This window comes from Rana temporaria, chromosome 5 (genome assembly GCF_905171775.1).
Source record: "Rana temporaria chromosome 5, aRanTem1.1, whole genome shotgun sequence".
In the NCBI taxonomy this organism is placed as follows: Eukaryota; Metazoa; Chordata; class Amphibia; order Anura; family Ranidae; genus Rana; species Rana temporaria.
Genome location: NC_053493.1, coordinates 427,644,875 through 427,669,994, shown reverse-complemented (window position 1 = coordinate 427,669,994; position 25,120 = coordinate 427,644,875). Strand labels below are relative to the sequence as shown.

Here is a 25,120-nt window from a genome sequence, read left to right as displayed (position 1 = left end):
GTAAGCATGAGATCTGTGAATTTTTTTCACGATCTCATGATTTCCAGCCTGGAGGAGAGATGTGGGGGGAGGGGAAGGTCTTATTGACCCCGCATCTCTCCTTAAAGAGGACCTGTCACACACTATTCCTATTACAAGGGATGTTTACATTCCTTGTAATAGGAATAAAAGCCATCAAAAAAAAAAAAAAAACAGTGTAAAAAATAAATAAATAAGAAAAAAAAAAAATGGTGATCATATCCCTCTTCATCATCATCCATGGTGATCCCCTCTTCTCTTCTCCGTTGAGAATGAATTCAGTTCCTCTGCCGTTTTACTCCTCATGGACAGTTTCCTCCATCACATCTCCTGAATCCCGAGTGACGGACAATTCCTTCCTTTTCATAAATCAGAGTTTTATTTCTCATATTATTCTGGACTCTTCCATGTAACAGACAGGGGAGGGAATGACGATTGATGGGGGAGGGAATGACGATTGATGGGGGAGTGAATGACAATTGATGGGGGAGGGAATGACGATTGATGGGGGAGGGAATGACGATTGATGGGGGAGTGAATGACAATTGATGGGGGAGGGAATGACGATTCATGGGGGAGGGAATGATGATTGACGGGGAGGGAATGACGATTGATGGGGGAGGGAATGACGATTGACGGGGAGGGAATGACGATTGATGGGGGAGGGAATGACAATTGATGGGGGAGGGAATGATGATTGATGGGGGAGGGAATGACAATTGATGGGGGAGGGAATGACAATTGATGGGGGAGGGAATGATGATTGATGAGGGAGGGAATTACAATTAATGGGGGAGGAAATGACGATTGATGGGGGAGGGAATGACGATTCATGGGGGAGGGAATGATGATTGACGGGGAGGGAATGACGATTGATGGGGGAGGGAATGACAATTGATGGGGGAGGGAATTATGATTGATGGGGGAGGGAATGACAATTGATGGGGGAGGGAATGACAATTGATGGGGGAGGGATTGATGAGGGAGGGAATTACAATTAATGGGGGAGGAAATGACGATTGATGGGGGAGGGAATGACGATTGATGGGGGGGGGAATGATGATTGATGGGGGAGGGAATGATGATTGACGGGGAGGGAATGACGATTGATGGGGGAGGGAATGATGATTGACGGGGAGGGAATGACGATTGATGGGGGAGGGAATGACGATTGATGGGGAGGGAATGACGATTGATGGGGGAGGGAATGACAATTGATGGGGGAGGGAATTATGATTGATGGGGGAGGGAATGACAATTGATGGGGGAGGGAATGATGATTGATGGGGGAGGGAATGATGATTCATGGGGGAGGGAATGACGATTAATGGGGGAGGGAATGACGATTGACGGGGAGGAAATGACGATTGATGGGGGAGGGAATGACGATTGATGGGGAGGGAATGACGATTGATGGGGAGGGAATGACGATTGATGGGGGAGGGAATGACGATTGACGGGGGAGAGAATGAAGATTGACGGGGAGGGAATGACGATTGACGGGGGAGGGAATGACGATTGATGGGGGAGGGAATGAAGATTGACGGGGAGGGAATGACGATTGACGGGGAGGGAATGACATTTTGTGATTTCCCTGCAGATGTGTGCCGACAAGATGGCTGCCCAGAGTCTCCGCCTTGCCCTGCCGATCTTCAGCATAAGCCGTGTGCCCCGTGTCCCCAGACCTGCTCGGATCTGACCAATAAGAGGAGCTGCCATGGCGATGAGCACTGCGTTCCGGGTAAGACGATCGGAGGAGACGCCTGTGATCTCTCTGTGTGTGGTGCCACCTCTGTGCTCCTCTCACCCCTCTCCTCATTTCTCCTTCCAGGCTGCTGGTGCCCCGATGGGCTCCTGATGGACAATATGAATCACTGTGTGCGTCCGGAGGAGTGTCCCTGTGAAGTGGAGGGCGCCACCTACTGGCCCGGCCAACTCGTCAAAGCCAACTGTCAGATCTGCACCTGCCAGGAGGGTCAGATGAAGCAGTGCCGGCAGAATCCGGAGTGTACCGGTCAGTGCTCAGCATAGTGCAGTCTACTGCCGGGAGCCGGGTGCCAGGACAAGGTCACCTAGAGCCCCGGGCAACGCGCCAAACTGCCCCCCCAAGATGTATGAGCATTATGTGTCAGCAAAAATCCCCCCCCCCCAAAAAAAATTGAGCGCTAATCTGCATGCTTACCCCCCAGTACAAATCTGCCCCCCCGCTGAAATCCCCCCTCCCGGCACATTTACACCCCTCCTAGCACAAATCCTCTACTCAAAATTTCCCCTCCTAGCACAAATCTACCCCTCAAATTCCCTCCTAGCACAAATCCCCCCCCCCCCAAACAAAATTGTTCCCTCCTAGCACAAATTACCCCTCAAATTTCCCCTCCAAGCACAAATCCACCCCTCAGATTTCCCCCCAAATTGATCCTCCCAAAACAAATCCCCTCCCCCTCAATCTCCCCGCAGTCCCCCCCTTCTCACATGAAGTCACAGTGCCAGGGCAGCCGCCCCCTCCCGGGGTAGAAGGATGGAAAACTCTCTTGTTACGTAGCAGCAGCTGATACCTGTGGGGGTCTCTTCGTTCCTTGCACTGTGTAGTAGTTTCTGGTAGTGTGAGGTCACTGATGTGGTGGGGGTGGGGGGATGTAAGTGTAAGGTGGGAGTCTACAAGAAGAAGCCAGAGACGTACCATCCCCCATACACTGTATATGATGATATTCTGTATTTCTAGTGAACTGCGGCTGGTCGTCCTGGTCACCCTGGGGGGAGTGTCTGGGCCCATGTGGGGTGCAGAGCATCCAGTGGTCCTTCCGAAGCCCCAACAATCCCAGCAAACATGGCAATGGGAAGCAGTGCCGGGGAATCTACCGGAAGGCCCGCAGGTGAGTGGAGGTGTCACCACGGGGAGGGGTCAATGTGAGAGGAGGAGCCACCATGGGCAAGGGTCAGTGTGAGAGGAGGAGCCACCATGGGGAGGGGTCAATGTGAGAGGAGGAGCCACCATGGGCAGGGGTCAGTGTGATAGAAGGAGCCACCATGGGGAGGGGTCAGTGTGAGAGAAGGAGCCACCATGGGTAGGGGTCAGTGTGAGAGGAGGCGCCATCACAGTGAGGGGTCAATGTTAGAGGAGGTGCCACAATGGCAAGGGGTCAATGGGAGAGGAGGGGCCATCACAGTTATGGGTCAATGTTGGAGGAGGTGCCACAGGGTCAAGGGGAGAGAAGGGACCATCACAGCGATGGGTCAATGTTAGAGGAGGTGCCACAATGGCAAGGGGTCAATGGGAGAGAAGGGACCATCACAGCGATGGGTCAATGTTGGTGGAGGTGCCACAATGGCAAGGGGTCAATGGGAGAGAAGGGACCATCACAGCGATGGGTCAATGTTAGAGGAGGTGCCACAATGGCAAGGGGTCAATGGGAGAGGAGGGGCCATCAAAGTGATGGGTTAATGTTGGAGTAGGTGCCACAATGGCAAGGGGTCAATGAGAGAGGAGGGGCCATCACAGTGATGGGTCAATGTTGGAGGAGGTGCCACAATGGCAAGGGGTCAATGGGAGAGGAGGGGCCATCAAAGTGATGGGTTAATGTTGGAGTAGGTGCCACAATGGCAAGGGGTCAATGAGAGAGGAGGGGCCATCACAGTGATGGGTCAATGTTAGAGGAGGTGCTACAATGGCAAGGGGTCAATGGGAGAGGAGGGGCCATCGAAGTGATGGGTCAATGTTAGAGGAGGTGCCACAATGGCAAGGGGTCAATGGGAGAGAAGGGGCCATCGAAGTGATGGGTCAATGTTAGAGGAGGTGCCACAATGGCAAGGGGTCAATGGGAGAGGAGGGGCATCACAGTGATGGGTCAGTGTGAGAGAAGGAGCCACCATGGGGAGGGGTCAGTGTGAGAGGAGGCACCATCACAGTGATGGGTCAATGTTAGAGGAGGTGCCACAATGGCAAGGGGTCAATGGGAGAGGAGGGGCCATCGAAGTGATGGGTCAATGTTGGAGGAGGTGCCACAATGGCAAGGGGTCAATGGGAGAGGAGGGGCCATCACAGTGATGGGTCAATATTAGAGGAGGCGCCACAATGGTAAGGGGTCAATGGGAGAGGAGGGGCCACCACAGTGATGGGTCAATATTAGAGGAGGTGCCACAATGGCAAGGGGTCAATGGGAGAGGAGGGACCATCACAGCGATGGGTTAATGTTGGAGGAGGTGCCACAATGGCAAGGGGTCAATGAGAGAGGAGGGGCCATCAAAGTTATGGGTCAATGTTAGAGGAGGTGCCACAATGGCAAGGGGTCAATGGGAGAGGAGGGGCCATCACAGTGATGGGTCAGTGTGAGAGAAGGAGCCACCATGGGGAGGGGTCAGTGTGAGAGGAGGCACCATCACAGTGATGGGTCAATGTTAGAGGAGGTGCCACAATGGCAAGGGGTCAATGGGAGAGGAGGGGCCATCGAAGTGATGGGTCAATGTTGGAGGAGGTGCCACAATGGCAAGGGGTCAATGGGAGAGGAGGGGCCATCACAGTGATGGGTCAATGTTAGAGGAGGTGCCACAATGGCAAGGGGTCAATGGGAGAGGAGGGGCCATCACAGTGATGGGTCAATGTTGGAGGAGGTGCCACAATGGCAAGGGGTCAATGGGAGAGGAGGCACCATCACAGTGATGGGTCAATGTTAGAGGAGGTGCCACAATGGCAAGGGGTCAATGGGAGAGGAGGGGCCATCGAAGTGATGGGTCAATGTTGGAGGAGGTGCCACAATGGCAAGGGGTCAATGGGAGAGGAGGGGCCACCACAGGGATGAATCAATGTTAGAGGAGGTGCCACAATGGCAAGGAGGCGCCACCATGGTGAGGTGTCAGTGTGAGAGGAGGAGCCACTACGGCGAGGTATTAAAGAAGGCATCACCATGGTCAGGTGTAAATGTGACTTGAGATGCCACCACGGCTAGGGGTCAGTGTGAGAGGGGTTGCCACCAAAGTGAGGGGTCAATGTGATTGGAGGTGCCACCATGACTAGGGGTCAATGTGAGAAGAGGTACCACCACGATGAGGGGTTAATGTGATTGGAGGTTCCACCATGGCTAGGAGTCAATGTGATTGGAGTTGCCACCTCAACGGGGGATCAGTGTGAGAGGAGGTGCCACTATGTCGAGGGGACAAAGTGATTGGAGGTTTCACCACAACGAGGGGTCAGTGTGAGAAGAGATGCCACCATACCAAGGGGTCAGTGTTAGAGGAGGTGCCACAATGGCAAGGAGGCGCCACCATGGTGAGGTGTCAGTGAGCCACTACGGCGAGGTATTAATGTGAGAGGAGGCATCACCATGGTCAGGTGTAAATGTGACTTGAGATGCCACCATATCAAGGGCTCAGTGTGAGAGGGGCCGTACAGGGCGAGGTGTTAGAGGGGCCGTACAAGGCGAGGTGTTAGAGGGGCCGTACAAGGCGAGGTGTTAGAGGGGCCGTACAGGGCGAGGTGTTAGAGGGGCCGTACAGGGCTCAGTGTTAGAGGGGCCGTACAGGGCGAGGTGTTAGAGGGGCCGTACAGGGCGAGGTGTTGGTGGTAGTTGTACTTCTGTCACATAGTCCCTCCGGACCCCTCTATATTCCTCTGACAGATTTATCCCCCCTCTTTAGGTGTCAGACGGAGCCGTGTGAGGCGTGTACCCACCACGGGAAGACATACAGCACCGGTGAACGTTGGAGGTCTGGAGAATGCCATGTGTGCCAATGTCTGCCCAACCTGAGCGTACAATGCTCCCAATTCTGCCAGTTCACTAATGTGGGGTGCCCCAAGGTGAGATCTATAGTACCGTACGGTCTGTAGAGGTGTCATCCTCTGTTATATAATACACGCAGTAACCCATAGCAACCAGTTAGCATTCTCCACCCACAAGACTGTGCTCCATCTCTTGCAGGGTCAGTTCCTGGTGGAGGGCTCGGGGGACACCTGCTGCCATTGTTCGGAGACAGGTGAGTGTGTGTCCATCCACCGCCATGATAAATGGCCCCGCCTCCTAGTAAATATGAGATCACAGCTGCTTTTATTAGTCGGGTATAAATGAATTGAATACACATTATCACTTTATACTTTGTGTAGTCAGTCACTAGAGGAAGCCAGCTGACAGGAGTGGGAGAGACAGATACACGGATTGCTACAGTCTGGGAAAGTTGGTGGAGCTCCAGGGGGAGGTGGTGGGACCCCGGGGAGGGGGTGGGGGGTTAAGCAGGGGGGTGTGGTTGGACCTCTGGGGAATTTGGACGGGGGGGGGGGTGGGACTCCAGGAGGATGTAGTTGGATCCCTGGGGGAGGTGGGACCCCAGGGGTAATAAACCAGGGGGGGCAGTAGAACCCAGGGGAATGTTGTTGGACCTCTGGGGGATGTGGATGGGGGGAGGTGGGACCCCAGGGGTGGTAAACCAGGGGGAGGCAGTAGAACCCCAGGGGGAGGGCAGTGGGAGGAGGTGGGACTCCAGGGAGATGTGGTTTGACCCCGTGGGGAGGAGGTGGGACCCCAGGGGTGGTAAAGCAGGGGGAGAAGGTGTAAGCTCAGGAGGATGTGGTTTGACCCCTGGAGGAGAAGGGGGGGCCCCAGGGGTGGTAAACAAGGGGGATGCAGTAGAACACCATGGGGATGTGGTTGGACCTCTGGGTGATGTGGTTGGACCATGGGGAAGGACAGAGGGGGAGGTGGGACCCCAGAAGGATGTGGTTGGACCCCTGGAGGAGGAGGGTGGCCCCAGGGGTGGTAAAGAAGGGGGATGCAGTAGAACCCCATGGGGACGTGGTTGGACCTCTGGGTGATGTGGTTGGACCATGGGGAAGGACAGAGGGGGAGGTGGGACCCCAGAAGGATGTGGTTGGACCCCTGGAGGAGGAGGGTGGCCCCAGGGGTGGTAAAGAAGGGGGATGCAGTAGAACCCCAGGGGGATGTGGTTGGACCTCTGGGGGATGTGGTTAGACCCTGGGGAAGGACAGAGGGGGAGCTGGGACCCCAGGGGTGGTAAACCAGGGGGAGGCAGTGGTACCCCAGGGGGATGTGGTTGGACTCCTGGGGGAGGGCAGTGGGAGGAGGTGGGACCCCAGGGGGATGTGGTTGGACCCCTGGGGAGAAACAGGGGAAGGAGGTAGGGCCACAGAGGTGGGAAACCAGGGGTAGCCAGTGGGACTTCAGGAGGATGTGGTTGGACCCCTGGGGGAGAACAAGGTATGGAGGTGGGACTCCAGGGGGGATGTGGTTGGACCCCTGGGGAGAAACAGGGGGAGGAGGTAGGACCCCAGAGGTGGGAAACCAGGGGAAGGCAGTGGGACCTCAGGGGGATTTGGTTGGACCCCTGGGGGAGAACAAGGGACAGAGGAGGGACTACAGGGGGATGTGGTTGGACCCCTGGGGGAGAACAAGGGATGGAGGCGGGACTCCAGGCGTATGTGGTTGGACCTCTGGGTAGGAGTTGGTACCCCAGGAGGATGAACAGTGGGAGGTAGTAAGAACCCAGGGGAATGTGGAGGGATCCTAGGGGAGCTGCTGAGACCCCAGTGGGTGTGGTTGGACCCGATGGGGAATTGTTGGCACCCTGGGGGTATTAAAAATGAAAAAAGAGATTTGTATATATCTGTTATATTTCCGTAGATATTGAACACCTATTTCCTTCCCTCAGCGCCAAACAAGACAGAAGGTTCCGGCATGCAACCTACAGGCCTTCCGGTCACCATCCCCATCCCTGGGCTTACTACCTACCCACTGCCCACTGCTGGAGGTAAGTACGGAGGACGGGTGATGTATCTGTGTGAATTCATGACATGATAAGCCTGGAATCTGACTCTTCATGATCTGCCTGGTGACCACACGTCTCCGGTATACATCACAGAGGAGGAGCAATGCGGTTTCCCTTACCGGGACAACTCGATTCCAGTAGCACAATACTTGTTTGGTGGAGGAGGGATGAGAAAATACATTCTTTTTGGGGAGGTAGAACAGTTATCACAGCCTGCAATACCACCAGCCACCACTGGAGGACGACTCACCCAAACTAGCGTGCAGACAGTCTAAAGGTTGTGGAGCCGCCTAGTAATTCTTCTCCCTACAACAAATATTTTATACGTCATTATAGGTGACACATAATTCCTCTAATGCCGTGTACACACGGCCGGAATTTCTGACGGACTTAGATAGAAAGCCGGTTCTCTATTTTTCCATCGAAAATTCCAACAGAGGTTTTCCCATTTTAAAGTCCGACCGTGTGAACGCAGCATTAGAGTGATGGTTCCCAGACAGGGCAGGGTCTTAGATTCTAAAGGCCTCTGCTTCCTTGGGGGTGGTAGTTGGATTCCTCTCTGAGGGTCCATAGGGTGAACGACGATGAACTCCTCCTCACCACAAGACTGCGCGGTCCCATCAGAGACCACAAGACTGTGCGGTCCCATCAGAGACCGCAAGACTGCGCGGTTCCATCAGAGACCCCAAGACTGCGCGGTCCCATCAGAGACCATAAGACTGCGCGGTCCCATCAGAGACCACAAGACTGCGTGGTCCCATCAGAGACCACAAGACTGCGCGGCCCCATCAGAGACCACAAGACTGTGCGGTCCCATCAGAGACCACAAGACTGCGCGGCCCCATCAGAGATCACAAGACTGCGCGGTCCCATCAGAGATCACAAGACTGCGTGGTCCCATCAGAGACCACAAGACTGCGCGGTCCCATCAGAGACCACAAGACTGCGCGGTCCCATCAGAGACCACAAGACTGCGCGGTCCCATCAGAAATTTGTGCTCATTCAGGTCTGCAGGCCAATCTTTTCAGGTTCTAAATTGTGAACATTTGCCAGGTGATCGATTCTCACCATGTCTGTCCCTTGTCTTCACAGACGAATGTTATAAACCTCTCCGGATCTCCCGACTCCCACCGCACAGCTTCACAGCCTCTTCAGAACTCGCTGATCATCCGGCGTACACGGCCCAGCTAAACCGGGTCTCTCCGATGGCAGAACTTCATGGCTGGAGCCCACAGAACAGTGATTACCAGGATCTCCCGGCCAGGGCGCCCCATCTACAGATTGACCTGCAGGAGCCGAGGAACCTTACAGGTATCTGGACTGGTGTCGGGTCATTCAGGGTTTGGACCAGATCATTGTGGATCCCCAGCAGGAGCCCAGGAGCCCCACAGGTATCTAGACTAGGGTTGCCACCTCATCCCTTTAAACCCAAACGCATAATAATTACCCGGTTCTGGGGCTGATTATGGTGGTAATTAAACTCCCTTGGTGCCGTATCTCCATTAAATTAGCCTCAGAACCCGTGTATTTCATCTGTGTTTGGGTTTAAAGGGATTAGGTGGCAACTCTAATCTAGACTGGTGTCAGGTGATCCAACGTTTGTTCCATATTATTGTGGATCACCTGCAGGAGCCCAGGAACCTCTCAGGTATCTGGACTGGTGTCAGGTGATCCAGGCTTCCATCCAGATCATTGTAGATCACCTGCAGGAGCCCAGGAACCTCACAGGTATGTGGACTGGTGTCAGGTGATCCAGGCTTCCATCCAGATCATTGTAGATCACCTGCAGGAGCCCAGGAACCTCACAGGTATCTGGACTGGTGTCAGGTGATCCAGGCTTCCATCCAGATCATTGTAGATCACCTGCAGGAGCCCAGGAACCTCACAGGTATCTGGACTGGTGTCAGGTGATCCAGGCTTCCATCCAGATCATTGTAGATCACCTGCAGGAGCCCAGGAACCTCACAGGTATGTGGACTGGTGTCAGGTGATCCAGGCTTCCATCCAGATCATTGTAGATCACCTGCAGGAGCCCAGGAACCTCCCAGGTATCTGGACTGGTGTCAGGTGATCCAGGCTTCCATCCAGATCATTGTAGATCACCTGCAGGAGCCCATGAACCTCACAGGTATGTGGACTGGTGTCAGGTGATCCAGGCTTCCATCCAGATCATTGTAGATCACCTGCAGGAGCCCAGGAACCTCACAGGTATGTGGACTGGTGTCAGGTGATCCAGGCTTCCATCCAGATCATTGTAGATCACCTGCAGGAGCCCAGGAACCTCACAGATATCTGGACTGGTGTCAGGTGATCCAGACTTCCATCCAAATCATTGTGGATCACCTGCAGGAGCCCAGGAAGCTCACAGGTATCTGGACTGGTGTCAGGTGATCCAGGCTTCCATCCAGATCATTGTAGATCACCTGCAGGAGCCCAGGAACCTCCCAGGTATCTGGACTGGTGTCAGGTGATCCAGGCTTCCATCCAGATCATTGTAGATCACCTGCAGGAGCCCATGAACCTCACAGGTATGTGGACTGGTGTCAGGTGATCCAGGCTTCCATCCAGATCATTGTAGATCACCTGCAGGAGCCCAGGAACCTCACAGGTATGTGGACTGGTGTCAGGTGATCCAGGCTTCCATCCAGATCATTGTAGATCACCTGCAGGAGCCCAGGAACCTCACAGATATCTGGACTGGTGTCAGGTGATCCAGACTTCCATCCAAATCATTGTGGATCACCTGCAGGAGCCCAGGAAGCTCACAGGTATCTGGACTGGTGTCAGGTGATCCAGGCTTCCATCCAGATCATTGTAGATCACCTGCAGGAGCCCAGGAACCTCACAGGTATCTGGACTGGTGTCAGGTGATCCAGGCTTCCATCCAGATCATTGTAGATCACCTGCAGGAGCCCAGGAACCTCACAGGTATGTGGACTGGTGTCAGGTGATCCAGGCTTCCATCCAGATCATTGTAGATCACCTGCAGGAGCCCAGGAACCTCACAGGTATCTGGACTGGTGTCAGGTGATCCAGGCTTCCATCCAGATCATTGTAGATCACCTGCAGGAGCCCAGGAACCTCACAGGTATCTGGACTGGTGTCAGGTGATCCAGGCTTCCATCCAGATCATTGTAGATCACCTGCAGGAGCCCAGGAACCTCCCAGGTATGTGGACTGGTGTCAGGTGATCCAGGCTTCCATCCAGATCATTGTAGATCACCTGCAGGAGCCCAGGAACCTCCCAGGTATCTGGACTGGTGTCAGGTGATCCAGGCTTCCATCCAGATCATTGTAGATCACCTGCAGGAGCCCATGAACCTCACAGGTATGTGGACTGGTGTCAGGTGATCCAGGCTTCCATCCAGATCATTGTAGATCACCTGCAGGAGCCCAGGAACCTCACAGGTATGTGGACTGGTGTCAGGTGATCCAGGCTTCCATCCAGATCATTGTAGATCACCTGCAGGAGCCCAGGAACCTCCCAGGTATCTGGACTGGTGTCAGGTGATCCAGGCTTCCATCCAGATCATTGTAGATCACCTGCAGGAGCCCATGAACCTCACAGGTATGTGGACTGGTGTCAGGTGATCCAGGCTTCCATCCAGATCATTGTAGATCACCTGCAGGAGCCCAGGAACCTCACAGGTATGTGGACTGGTGTCAGGTGATCCAGGCTTCCATCCAGATCATTGTAGATCACCTGCAGGAGCCCAGGAACCTCACAGATATCTGGACTGGTGTCAGGTGATCCAGACTTCCATCCAAATCATTGTGGATCACCTGCAGGAGCCCAGGAAGCTCACAGGTATCTGGACTGGTGTCAGGTGATCCAGGCTTCCATCCAGATCATTGTAGATCACCTGCAGGAGCCCAGGAACCTCCCAGGTATCTGGACTGGATTCTAGTAAATCAGGACTTGGTCCAGATGATTTTGGATCACCTGCAGGAGCCCAGGAACCTCGCAGGTATCTGGAATGATGTCAGGTGATCTGGGGTTTGTTCTAGATCATTGTAGATCACCTCCCCCGGACTGTATTGTGCTTTCACACATCTGGAAGTGATTTCTGTGTCTGATCCCTTCCACAATGTATCAGGAACGGGCACAATCTCCCTCATAGCCACCCACAGACTTCAGAGGGCAACCAGGTGTGTGGACACGCCCCCGGACACAGCACCAGAGCGCGTCACATTGTGGTGTCCCCTGGTATAGAAAGAGAGGCACATACCTCTGGTGGTTGTATGGTGATATGACCTACCTGAATAGACAGCTGTACTTCGGGATATGCTCTCACTGTGATGTCATTCTCCATTGAGGGTGGGAGGAGCCGAGAGAGGCGAGAGGGTGGGAGGAGCAGAGAGAGGCAAGAGGGTGGGAGGAGCAGAGAGAGGTGAGAGGGTGGGAGGAGCAGAGAGAGGCGAGAGGGTGGGAGGAGCAGAGAGAGGCACATACCTCTGGTGGTTGTATGGTGATATGACCTACCTGAATAGGCAGGTGTACTTCGGGATATTCTCTCACTGTGATGTCATTCTCCATTGAGGGTGGGAGGAGCCGAGAGAGGCACATATCTCTGGTCATCGTTTTATGGCGGTATGGCCTACCTGTATGGACAGGTATACATTGGAATATTCTCTAACTGTGATGTCATTCTCCATTGAGGGTGGGAGGAGCAGAGAGAGGTGAGAGGGTGGGAGGAGCAGAGATGGGCGAGAGGGTGGGAGGAGCAGAGAGAGGTGGGAGGAGCAGAGAGAGAGGTGAGAGGGTGGGAGGAGCAGAGAGAGACACATACGCACGGGATATACTCTCACTGTGATGTCACTCTCCATTGAGGGTGGGAGGAGCAGAGAGAGGCGAGAGGGTGGGAGGAGCCGAGAGAGGCACATACTTCTGGTGGTTGTATTGCGATATGACCTACCTGTATGAACAGGTGTACTTCGGGATATACTCTCACTGTGATGTCACTCTCCATTGAGGGTGGGAGGAGCAGAGAGAGGCGAGAGGGTGGGAGGAGCAGAGAGAGGTGGGAGGAGCAGAGAGAGAGGTGAGAGGGTGGGAGGAGCAGAGAGAGGCACATACGCACGGGATATACTCTCACTGTGATGTCACTCTCCATTGAGGGTGGGAGGAGCAGAGAGAGGCGAGAGGGTGGGAGGAGCAGAGAGATGTGAGAGGGTGGGAGGAGCAGAGAGAGGCACATACCTCTGGTGGTTGTATGGTGATATGACCTACCTGTATGGACAGGTGTACTTCGGGATATTCTCTCACTGTGATGTCACTCTCCATTGAGGGTGGGAGGCACATACGCACGGGATATACTCTCACTGTGATGTCACTCTCCGTTGAGGGTGGGAGGAGCATACGCACGGGATATACTCTCACTGTGATGTCACTCTCCGTTGTGTTCCAGGAATTGCAGTGCAGGGTGGCGGTTCCTTGGATTTCTATGTCAGCAGCTTCTCAGTCCAGTTCAGTGATGACGGGGTGCACTGGTCCGATTACACCGAGAGGAGCCCCGACACCGAACCGGACACCAAGGTGAGTGAGGCGCACCCATGACCTGGCCGGTACACACACGTTACATGTGATTGGTGGACCCGCCTACAACATACATGTCACAAATTGCACGTGTGTGAAGGAAGACGTCATGGCAGACAGCTTGGAAAGGTTGGCGCTATGATTAAGCTCCCTGTGGAGCGAAACGCGTTAGGGGCAGAGGAGCGGGTGGCATCGACCAGATAATACCAATAAACATTCATCCTGGGCTTGTGAGATGATGAAGATTCTTTGTTGGGATGATGATTGTGAATCAGGTGATGGCCAATGGAGAAGGATGTAGGCGGGAGTGGCCTAATCTAACTTCCAGCTCGGTTGGTCGCTCTCCTCCAATGGGGAGGACCACCTCAGTCCTCCATGGCAGCCGGCGTCTCAAGGGGTTCCTCCGGGGCGGGGCCAGGATGTCTGAGATACATCCTCTGAAGGTTCCAGCCCCAGAGGGAGGGGCCTGAGATATTTATTACCACTCCCAGCATTTCCCCCCCAAGCTGCTGATTGGCCAAGTATTAATGATATCTCGAGACCCCCCCGCGCCATCCAACTTTTTATTCAGCTATTCGTTTTTCCAATTCGATTCGAATTTAGGAATTCAATTCAACCAAATTCAGAAAATTTTAATCAGCATTCAAAGTTATTTTATTCAGAATTCAAAAGACAGTTATATTCTTTCTAATTTATTTTATTATTTTCTTTTCTATTCTAGTCAATTGTCTTTTCCTATTCTATTCTTTTCTATTGTATTCTATTCTATTCTCCTAGTTTCTATTCAGTTTTTTTCTATTGTATTCTATTTTATTCGAAATTAAAATTCAATGGTTATATTCTTTCTTTTTTTTTTATTCTATTCTATTCAATTCTCTAATATTGTGGTGTTTTTTTTCATTATTATTCTTTTCTATTCTATTATTTTATATTTATTCTGTTCTATTATATTATTTTATATTCTATTCTACTCTAATCTATTCTATTCGAATTTGAATTTATTCTACTCAAAATTAAAATATCCAAAGACGGTTATATTTTATTATATTCTATTGTTTTTTTTTTCTAGTCTATTTTTTTCTATTTAAATTCATTCTATTCTAAATTCTAATTTCTGAAGATGGTTATATTCTTTCTAATTTATTCTATTCTATTCTAGTCAATTGTTTTTTCTATTCTATTGTTTTTTTATTTTATTCAGTTTTTTTCTGTTGTATTCTTTTCTATTCTAATCTATTCTATTCAAATACATATTTATTCTATTCTAAATTCAAATTTCTGAAGATGGTTATATTCTTTCTGTTTTATTCCATTGTTTTTATTTTTTATTGTTTTTTCTGTTCTTTTGTATTCCATTCTATTTTGTTCTATTTTACTCTATTCTTTTCTAGTTTATTCTTTTATTCTTAAATCAATTCTTTTTTTCTTTTATTCCCTTTTTTTCCTTTTATATATAATTCTATTCTATTATTTTTCTATTCTTTTCTGGTTGAAGACAGTTTTATATTCTTTCTAATTTATTTAATTCTGCTCTATTCTATTCTAGTCAATTGTTTTTTCTATTCTATTATTTTCTATTTTATTCTCTTCGTTTTTTTTTCTGTTTTTTTTATTGTATTCTTTTGTATTCTAATCTATTCTCTTTGAATACAAATTTATTCTAAATTCAAATTCCTGAAGACCGTTATATTCTTTCTATTTTGTTCTATTTTTTATTGTTTTTTTCTATTCTATTTTGTTCTTTTTTATTCTATTCTTTTCTAGTTTATTATTTCATTCTTAAATCGATTCTTTTTTTATTCTATTCCCTTTTTTTCTTTTATATTTAATTCTATTCTATTGTTTTTCTATTCTTTTCTGGTTGAAGACAGTTTTATATTCTTTCTAATTTATTTAATTCTGTTCTATTCTATTCTTTTCTTTTTTATTCTCTTAGTTTCTATTCTGTTTTTTTCTAATCTTTTCTTTTGTATTCTAATCTATTCTATTCAAATACATATTTATTCTATTCTAAATTCAAATTTCTGAAGATGGTTATATTCTTTCTATTTTATTATATTGTTTTTATTCTTTATTGTTTTTTTCTGTTCTTTTGTATTCTATTCTATGTTGTTCTGTTTTACTCTATTCTTTTCTAGTTTATTATTTTATTCTCAAATCTATTATTTTTTTTATTCTATTCCCCTTTTTTCTTTTATATTTAATTATTTTTCTATTCTTTTTTGGTTGAAGACAGTTTTATATTCTTTCTAATTTATTTAATTCTGCTCTATTCTATTCTAGTCAATTGTTTTTTCTATTCTATTTTACTCTCTTAGTTTCTTTTCTGTTTTTTTCTATTGTATTCTTTTCTATTCTATTCGAATACAAATTCCCGAAGACGGTTATATTCTTTCAATTTTTATTCTAGTCTATTCAATTCTATTATATTGTGTTTTTTTCATTATTATTCCTTTCTATTCTATTATTATATATTCTATTTTAAAAAACAAAAGGGAATAAGTTTTTTTTATTGTTTTTTTCTATTCTATTTTTGTTCTGTTTTACTGTATTCTTGTCTAGTTTATTCTTTTATTTTCGAATCTATTCTTTTTTTTTATTCTATTCCCTTTTTTACTTTTATATTTAATTATATTCTATAATTTTTCTATTCTTTTCTGGTTCATCTATTCTTTTATATTCTATTCCTTTATTTTCTATTATGTCTGAAAATATTATATTTGATATATTATATTTTCTATTACATTTGATTCTAGTCCTTTATTTTATTTTCTAATCTTGTTTTCAAATTCGTATTCAATGCTCGATTTGAGTTCGAATTTTATTCAGATTTGATTATTTTGTTTAAATTGTAATTTGGAAATTCGGATTCATCCGTATCTCCGAATAACAAAAAAAGAATGAAACGAAACGCATTGGGGGAGGAGTAAATCCCGTTGTTGTCCTCACGCAGGTTTTCCGGGGGAATTCCGATGGATCCACGCCGGTGGCGCGGAGCTTTGATAGGATGGTCGGCGCTCGTTATGTGCGGATCCTTCCTCTCCATTATCAGAGGCGGATCTTCCTCCGCGTGGAGCTCCTGGGCTGCGGAGAAGGTAAACGCAGCAGATACAGGAATCTATGAGAGAACTACAAGTCCCAGCATGCCCTGGTCACTGATAGGCTCCTCCCTTCTCCATTACAGTGTCTGCCGGACCGACCACCACGCCCGTCCCCACCCAACACCAGTGCCGGCCCGGGCAGTTCCAGTGTCACAATGGGCGCTGCGTCCTGGCCGGACCCCATGGAGTTCTGTGCAATGGAATCAACGACTGCGGGGACCAATCAGACGAGATCTATTGTGGTAATGTCGGGGGATGGGGGTGATTGGGGGGACCAATCAGACGAGATCTATTGTAGTAATGTCGGGGGATGGGGGTGATTGGGGGGGGACCAATCAGACGAGATCTATTGTGGTAATGTCGGGGGATGGGGGTGATTGGGGGGGGACCAATCAGACGAGATCTATTGTGGTAATGTCGGGGGATGGGGGTGATTGGGGGGACCAATCAGACGAGATCTATTGTGGTAATGTCGGGGGATGGGGGTGATTGGGGGGACCAATCAGACGAGATCTATTGTGGTAATGTCGGGGGATGGGGGTGATTGGGGGGACCAATCAGACGAGATCTATTGTGGTAATGTCGGGGGATGGGGGTGATTGGGGGGACCAATCAGACGAGATCTATTGTAGTAATGACGGGGGATGGGGGTGATTGGGGGGGGGACCAATCAGACGAGATCTATTGTGGTAATGTCGGGGGATGGGGGTGATTGGGGGGACCAATCAGACGAGATCTATTGTGGTAATGTCGGGGGATGGGGGTGATTGGGGGGACCAATCAGACGAGATCTATTGTAGTAATGACGGGGGATGGGGGTGATTGGGGGGGGGGACCAATCAGACGAGATCTATTGTGGTAATGTCGGGGGATGGGGGTGATTGGGGGGGATTAGTGTCCCAGTCCTGGAGAGAAAACGCCACGACCCAAAGATCCGGGGATCTGCCAGAAATCCAGAGAGATCCTGACAACGCCGTCCTCTCCTCTCCAAGTAGTGTTGTCAGATCTGCCCCTCCCCCTCTCCTCATGACCCCTCCTCCTTTCTTATCTACATAACCCCTCCCACACATTTCATCTCCATAACCCCTCCCACGCATTCCATCTTCATAGCTCCTCCCCCTTTGCTCATTTCCACAACCCCTCCCCTCTCCTCATCACCCTCATCTACATAGCTCCTCCCCCTCACCACATCTCTATGGCCTCTTCCCCTTTTCACATCTCCAAATCCCCTCCCACTCATTTCATCTCCATAGCTCCTCCCCCTCTTCACATCTCTATGGCCTCTTCCCCTTTCACATCTTCATAACCCCTACCACTCATTCCATCTTCATAGCTCCTCCCCCTTTGCTCATTTCCACAACCCCTCTCCTCATCACCCTCATCTCCATAGCTCCTCCCCCTCACCACATCTCTATGGCCTCTTCCCCTTTCACATCTCCAAAACCCCTCCCACTAATTTCATCTTCATAACTCCCCCCCCTCATCTCCATAACCCCTCCCCCTTTGATCATCTCCATAACCCCTCCCACTCATTCCATCTTCATAGCTCCTCCCCCTCATCTCCACAACCCCTACCTCTCTCCTCATCTCCTTAGCTCCTCCCCCTCTTCACATCTCTATGGCCTCTTCCCCTTTCACATCTCCAAAACCCCTCCCACTCATTTAATCTTCATAGCTCCTCCCCCTCTCCTCATTGCCATAACCCCTCCCTCTCTCCTCATCTCCATAACACCCTCCCCCTTTTTTTATCCCCATAACCCCTCCCACTCATTTAATCTTCATAATCCCTCCACCGCCGTAACCCCACCTCCTGATCTCCTTAACCCCTCCCCTTCTCATCTACATAACCTCTCCTCATCTCCATAACCCCTCCCCCTCGCCTCATCTCCATAACCCCTCCCTCTTTCAGATCCATGACCCCTCCCCTTTCTCATGTCCATAATCACTCCACTCATTTTATCTTCATAATTCCTCCCCCTCTCCTCGCCCCTTAACTCCTCCCCCTCATCTTGTTTCCATAAGTTCTCTCCTCATCGCCATCACCCCACCTACTGTTCTTATTGCCATACATTAACTCCTCCCCCTCATCTCCATAATCCCTCCCCCTCTCCTCTTCTTCATAACCCCTCCCCCTCTCCTCTTCTTCATAATCCCTCCCTCTCTCCTGTTCTACATAACCCGTCCCCCTCTCCTCATCTCCATAACCCCTCCCCCTCGCCTCATCTCCATAACCCCTCCCCCTCTCCCAATCTCCAAAACCCCTCCCTTCATCTGCATAACATAAGGGGGAGGTGTCCTGTAGTCCAGCAGAGGAGTACTGGGCAGGTCTGGGATTTCGGTGCAGCAGAGGAGATGTGGGCAACGTCCTCACTGCAGGAAATAGGAATCTAAATGTATTTCTGGTGGATCAACCGGAAGATTTCTGTACTTTTGGTGTTTGTAAAGAGACAGAAATCTTCATATAATGAAAAAATATAAAAAATATGTGAACATTATTTCTGTATCTGTGTACTGCATGGTATGGGGTCTAATGTAATCAGGGGTCATCAATCAGTAATTATCGATCAGGGGCCATCAATCAGGGATCATCAATCAGGGGTCATCAATAAGGGATCATCAATCAGGGATCATCAATCAGTAATTATCAATCAGGGGTCATCAATAAGGGATCATCAATCATGGGTCATCAATCAGGAGTCATCAATAAGGGATCATCAATCAGGGCCCATAAGGGATCATCAATCAGGGGTCATCAATAATGGATCAATCAGGGGTCATCAATAAGGGATCATCCATCAGGGGCCATCAATAAGGGATTATCAATCAGGGGTCATAAATAAGGGATCATCAATCAGGGGTCATCAATATAGGATCATCAATCAGGGGGTCATCAATAAGGGATCATCAATCAGGGGTCATCAATAAGGGATCATCAATCAGGGGTCATCAATAAGGGATCATCAATAAGGGATCATCAATAAGGGATCATCAATCAGGGGTCATCAATAGAGGATCATCAATCAGGGGTCATCAATAAGGGATCATCAATCAGGGGTCATCAATAAGGGATCATCAATCAGGGGTCATCAATAAGGGATCATCAATAAGGGGTCATCAATCAGGGATCATCAATCAGGGGTCATCAATAAGGGATCATCAATAAGGGATCATCAATAAGGGATCATCAATCAGGGCCCATAAGGGATCATCAATCAGGGGTCATCAATAAGGGGTCATCAATCAGGGGTCATCAATAATGGGTCATCAATCAGGGATCATCAATCAGGGGTCATCAATAAGGGATCACCAATCAGGGGTCATCAATCAGGGGTCATCAATAAGGGATCATCAATCAGGGGTCATCAATAAGGGATCATCAATAAGGACTCATCAATAAGGGATCATCAATCAGGGCCCATAAGGGATCATCAATCAGGGGTCATCAATAATGGATCAATCAGGGGTCATTAATAAGGGATCATCAATCAGGGTCCATCAATAAGGGATCATCAATCAGGGATCATCAATAAGGGATCATCAATCAGGGCCCATAAGGGATCATCAATCAGGGGTCATCAATAATGGATCAATCAGGGGTCATCAATAAGGGATCATCAATCAGGGGTCATCAATAAGGGATCATCAATCAGGGGCCATCAATAAGGGATCATCAATCAGGGGCCATCAATAAGGGATCATCAATCAGGGGTCATCAATAAGGGATCATCAATAAGGGATCATCAATCAGGGGCCATCAATGAGGGGCCATCAATCAGTAATTATCAATCAGGGGCCATCAATAAGGGATCATGTAACGGTCAGGGGTTAACGTCGTTACGATATTCCATTCCACCAACCCACGACAGCTTCCGACACTCCACAATCCAGCAGACACGACCCATTGGATTTCCCCCAGAATAACGAGACACACACAGCTCTGTTCTCTGGTTCCAAACGGATAGATAGATTTTAATGACAAACTCAGGCTCTTTTTATACAGTCGGTAACCAAGTGAACAATGAATCAACTCCACCCACAACATTACACAAGGAACACAATACACATTTTTTAGTCAGACTTTCTGGCACCGAATCTACATGAGTTAATTACTATCATTTACCCAGACATTGTGACTCCGCAATAAGCTTTTCTCACCTTCTATACAATACACATTCCTTTAGTGAACATAAGTCAGACGTCTGACATTTACAGTGTGCTAACTCACATCACATATTATCATCAATAGAACTTTCACACAATACAGGGTTAATTAGCATAGCACCATGAAATATCTTAGGAGCCAGACTTAATTAGCACAATAGACAATAGAATGCAATCACAGCTTTCCTCACTACAGCCAGGTAGCTGGAGGTGATTAACATCTCAACAGTCTATGTTCCACATTAAAGGAGACACTCTATTGACCTGTTGGGTTCAGAATTAACCACCTGTAATATTCTAAGATCTCCTGCAATACATGAAATATCATTACTGTCCCATCTCATGTAATCCATGATATCAGTTCTCAGTCATCCTATGCCCCTAGTGGACATAGGATGAGACACAGGAGTACCCCACATCCTTCAAGAGCCTCTGGGTCCCACTGTTACAGATCATCATTTAGGGGCCATCAATCAGTAATTATCAATCAGGGGCCATCAATAAGGGATCATCAATCAGGGGCCATCACTCAGTAATTATCAATCAGGAGTCATCAATAAGGGGTCATCAATCAGGGGCCATCAATAAGGGGTCATCAATCAGGGGCCATCAATAAGTAATTATCAATCAGGAGTCATCAATAAGGGATCATCAATCAGGGGCCATCACTCAGTAATTATCAATCAGGGCCCATCAATAAGGGATCATCAATCAGTATTAATATTATTATTGATAAGGAATCATCGATCAGAAATTTTTAATCAGGGATCATCAATCAGAGATTATCAATCAGAGATTATCAATCAGGGATTATCAATCAGAGATTATCAATCAGAAATAATCAATCAGGGGCCATCCATAAGGGATCATCAATCAGGGCCCATCAATAAGGGATCATCAATCAGTATTAATATTATTATTGATAAGGAATCATCGATCAGAAATTTTTAATCAGGGATTATCAATCAGAGATTATCAATCAGGGATTATCAATCAGAAATAATCAATCAGGAGTCATCAATAAGGGGCCATCAAGCAGTAATTATCAATCAGGGCCCATCAATAAGGGATCATCAATCAGTATTAATATTATTATTGTTAAGGAATCATCGATCAGAATTTTTTAATCAGGGATCATCAATCAGAGATTATCAATCAGTATTATTATTAGGAATCATCATTTAGAGATCATTAATCAATGATTATCAGTCAGGAATCATCAATCAGAGTTAAAAATCAGGGATTATGAAATAGGGATCACCAATGAGGGACTATTAATCACAGATTATCAATTAAGGGTCGCCATTCAGGGATCAGCAATCAGAAATTGTCAATCAGTATTCATCAATCAGAAATGAATAAATATTATTATTAAGGATTTATCAATCAGGGATAATCAATCAGGGATTACAAATGAGATATTATCAATCAGGGCCTATAAATCGGGTGTAATGAATCCTCCTCTTCCCATTGGTTGGCTGTTATCTGTTATCTATTGATCCTCCTGATGTGATTTGTTGTATGTAACAGTTCTGTGCGTCTCGTCTCACAGGCACCGCCCCTTCCCCGCTCTCCCCCGCCAGATTGGGGTGTCCAAATTTGGAGTTTTACTGTAAATCTTCCGGTAACTGCGTTATGGCGTCCCAACGGTGCGACGGTCACCCTGATTGTGCCGACGGGGCAGATGAGATTGGCTGTGTGTCCACAACGCTGGCCAGCGCCCCCTGGAGGTGAGATGAGAAGGAAGTTCATGTATGGTGGGGGGTGACCCTAAGTTCATGTATGTTGGGGTGACCCTAAGTTCATGTATGGTGGGGGTGACCCTAAGTTCATGTATGGTGGGGGTGACCCTAAGTTCATGTATGGTGGGGGTGACCCTAAGTTCATGTATGGTGGGGGGTGACCCTAAGTTCATGTATGGTGGGGGTGACCCTAAGTTCATGTATGGTGGGGGTGACCCTAAGTTCATGTATGGTGGGGGGTGACCCTAAGTTCATGTATGGTGGGTGACCCTAAGTTCATGTATGTTGGGGTGACCCTAAGTTCATGTATGGAGGAGGTGACCCTAAGTTCATGTATGGTGGGTGACCCTAAGTTCATGTATGTTGGGGTGACCCTAAGTTCATGTATGGTGGGGGTGACCCTAAGTTCATGTATGGTGGGGGGTGTCCCTAAGTTCATGTATGGTGGGTGACCCTAAGTTCATGTATGTTGGGGTGACCCTAAGTTCATGTATGTTGGGGTGACCCTAAGTTCATGTATGGTGGGGGTGACCCTAAGTTCATGTATGTTGGGGTGACCCTAAGTTCATGTATGGTGGAGGTGTCCCTAAGTTCATGTATGGTGGGGGTGACCCTAAGTTCATGTATGGTGGGGTTGACCCTAAGTTCATGTATGGTGGGGGTGACCCTAAGTTCATGTATGGTGGGGGGTGACCCTAAGTTCATGTATGGTGGGGGTGACCCTAAGTTCATGTATGGTGGGTGACCCTAAGTTCATGTATGGTGGGGGGTGTCCCTAAGTTCATGTATGGTGGGGGGTGACCCTAAGTTCATGTATGGTGGGTGACCCTAAGTTCATGTATGGTGGGTGACCCTATGTTCATGTATGTTGGGGTGACCCTAAGTTCATGTATGTTGGGGTGACCCTAAGTTCATGTATGTTGGGGTGACCCTAAGTTCATGTATGGTGGAGGTGTCCCTAAGTTCATGTATGGTGGGGGGTGACCCTAAGTTCATGTATGGTGGGGGTGACCCTAAGTTCATGTATGGTGGGGGTGACCCTAAGTTCATGTATGGTGGGGGGTGTCCCTAAGTTCATGTATGTTGGGGTGACCCTAAGTTCATGTATGGTGGGGGGTGTCCCTAAGTTCATGTATGGTGGGTGACCCTAAGTTCATGTATGGAGAAGGTGACCCTAAGTTCATGTATGGTGGGTGACCCTAAGTTCAGGTATGGTGGAGGTGTCCCTAAGTTCATGTATGGTGGGGGTGACCCTAAGTTCATGTATGGTGGGGTTGACCCTAAGTTCATGTATGGTGGGGTGACCCTAAGTTCATGTATGTTGGGGTGACCCTAAGTTCATGTATGTGGGGGTGACCCTAAGTTCATGTATGGTGGGGGTGACCCTAAGTTTATGTATGGTGGGGGGTGACCCTAAGTTCATGTATGGTGGGGGTGACCCTAAGTTCATGTATGGTGGGGTGACCCTAAGTTCATGTATGGTGGGGTGACCCTAAGTTCATGTATGTGGGGGTGACCCTAAGTTCATGTATGGGGGGCCCTAAGTTCATGTATGTTGGGGTGACCCTAAGTTCATGTATGGTGGGGGTGACCCTAAGTTCATGTATGGTGGGTGACCCTAAGTTCATGTATGGTGGAGGTGACCCTAAGTTCATGTATGGTGGGGTGACCCTAAGTTCATGTATGGTGGGGGAGACCCTAAGTTCATGTATGGTGGGGGTGTCCCTAAGTTCATGTATGTTGGGGTGACCCTAAGTTCATGTATGGTGGGTGACCCTAAGTTCATGTATGGTGGGGGTGACCCTAAGTTCATGTATGGTGGGTGACCCTAAGTTCATGTATGGTGGGGTGACCCTAAGTTCATGTATGGTGGGGGGTGACCCTAAGTTCATGTATGGTGGGGGTGACCCTAAGTTCATGTATGTTGGGGTGACCCTAAGTTCATGTATGGTTGGGGTGACCCTAAGTTCATGTATGGTGGGGTGACCCTAAGTTCATGTATGGTGGGGGTGACCCTAAGTTCATGTATGGTGGGGGTGTCCCTAAGTTCATGTATGTTGGGGTGTCCCTAAGTTCATGTATGGTGGGTGACCCTAAGTTCATGTATGGTGGGGTGACCCTAAGTTCATGTATGTTGGGGTGTCCCTAAGTTCATGTATGGTGGGGGTGACCCTAAGTTCATGTATGTTGGGGTGACCCTAAGTTCATGTATGGTGGGGGTGACCCTAAGTTCATGTATGTTGGGGTGTCCCTAAGTTCATGTATGGTGGGGGTGACCCTAAGTTCATGTATGTTGGGGTGACCCTAAGTTCATGTATGGTGGGGGGTGACCCTAAGTTCATGTATGGTGGGTGACCCTAAGTTCATGTATGTTGGGGTGACCCTAAGTTCATGTATGGTGGGGGTGACCCTAAGTTCATGTATGTTGGGGTGACCCTAAGTTCATGTATGTTGGGGTGACCCTATGGGTGACGATGGTAAATACGGCCTCTATCTGTGTTATTACTCTGCAGCTCCACAGTGGGAGGAGAAAGCCCTCATTGGCCGATTGTTCCCACCCCTTCATCTAGACCAACCAAAGCCACAGGACAGGTGAGCAGGATGTTGGCGATTGGTTGTGACATGGCGTGTAATCCACACCCCTTCCCCACTTACCCCCCCCCCAGCCTTGGTGCAGATATCCCCCACATCACACGGGGTTTTCGTTTTCTCTCACAGGGACCTGCAGGCACCGCCCAGCCTGAATTTCCGGAGGGAGGGATCTCCACACCTCCAGGTAAACGATAAAACGT

The 25,120-nt window shown here is 48.7% G+C and overlaps 1 protein-coding gene across 1 annotated transcript in view; it reads left to right on the top strand.

Annotated features, from left to right (window-relative positions):
* LOC120941395 (SCO-spondin-like) overlaps positions 1-25,120 on the top strand; it is a 210,291-nt gene that overhangs the window by 73,776 nt on the left and 111,395 nt on the right. Inside the window, exons 35-47 of the mRNA XM_040354735.1 lie at positions 1,619-1,759; positions 1,850-2,032; positions 2,741-2,891; positions 5,650-5,809; positions 5,931-5,985; positions 7,672-7,770; positions 8,881-9,099; positions 13,197-13,324; positions 16,278-16,419; positions 16,509-16,667; positions 22,139-22,316; positions 24,842-24,920; positions 25,047-25,104. Coding sequence (XP_040210669.1) covers positions 1,619-1,759; positions 1,850-2,032; positions 2,741-2,891; positions 5,650-5,809; positions 5,931-5,985; positions 7,672-7,770; positions 8,881-9,099; positions 13,197-13,324; positions 16,278-16,419; positions 16,509-16,667; positions 22,139-22,316; positions 24,842-24,920; positions 25,047-25,104 — 1,752 coding nt within the window. The remainder of the gene's footprint in view (positions 1-1,618; positions 1,760-1,849; positions 2,033-2,740; positions 2,892-5,649; positions 5,810-5,930; positions 5,986-7,671; positions 7,771-8,880; positions 9,100-13,196; positions 13,325-16,277; positions 16,420-16,508; positions 16,668-22,138; positions 22,317-24,841; positions 24,921-25,046; positions 25,105-25,120) is intronic.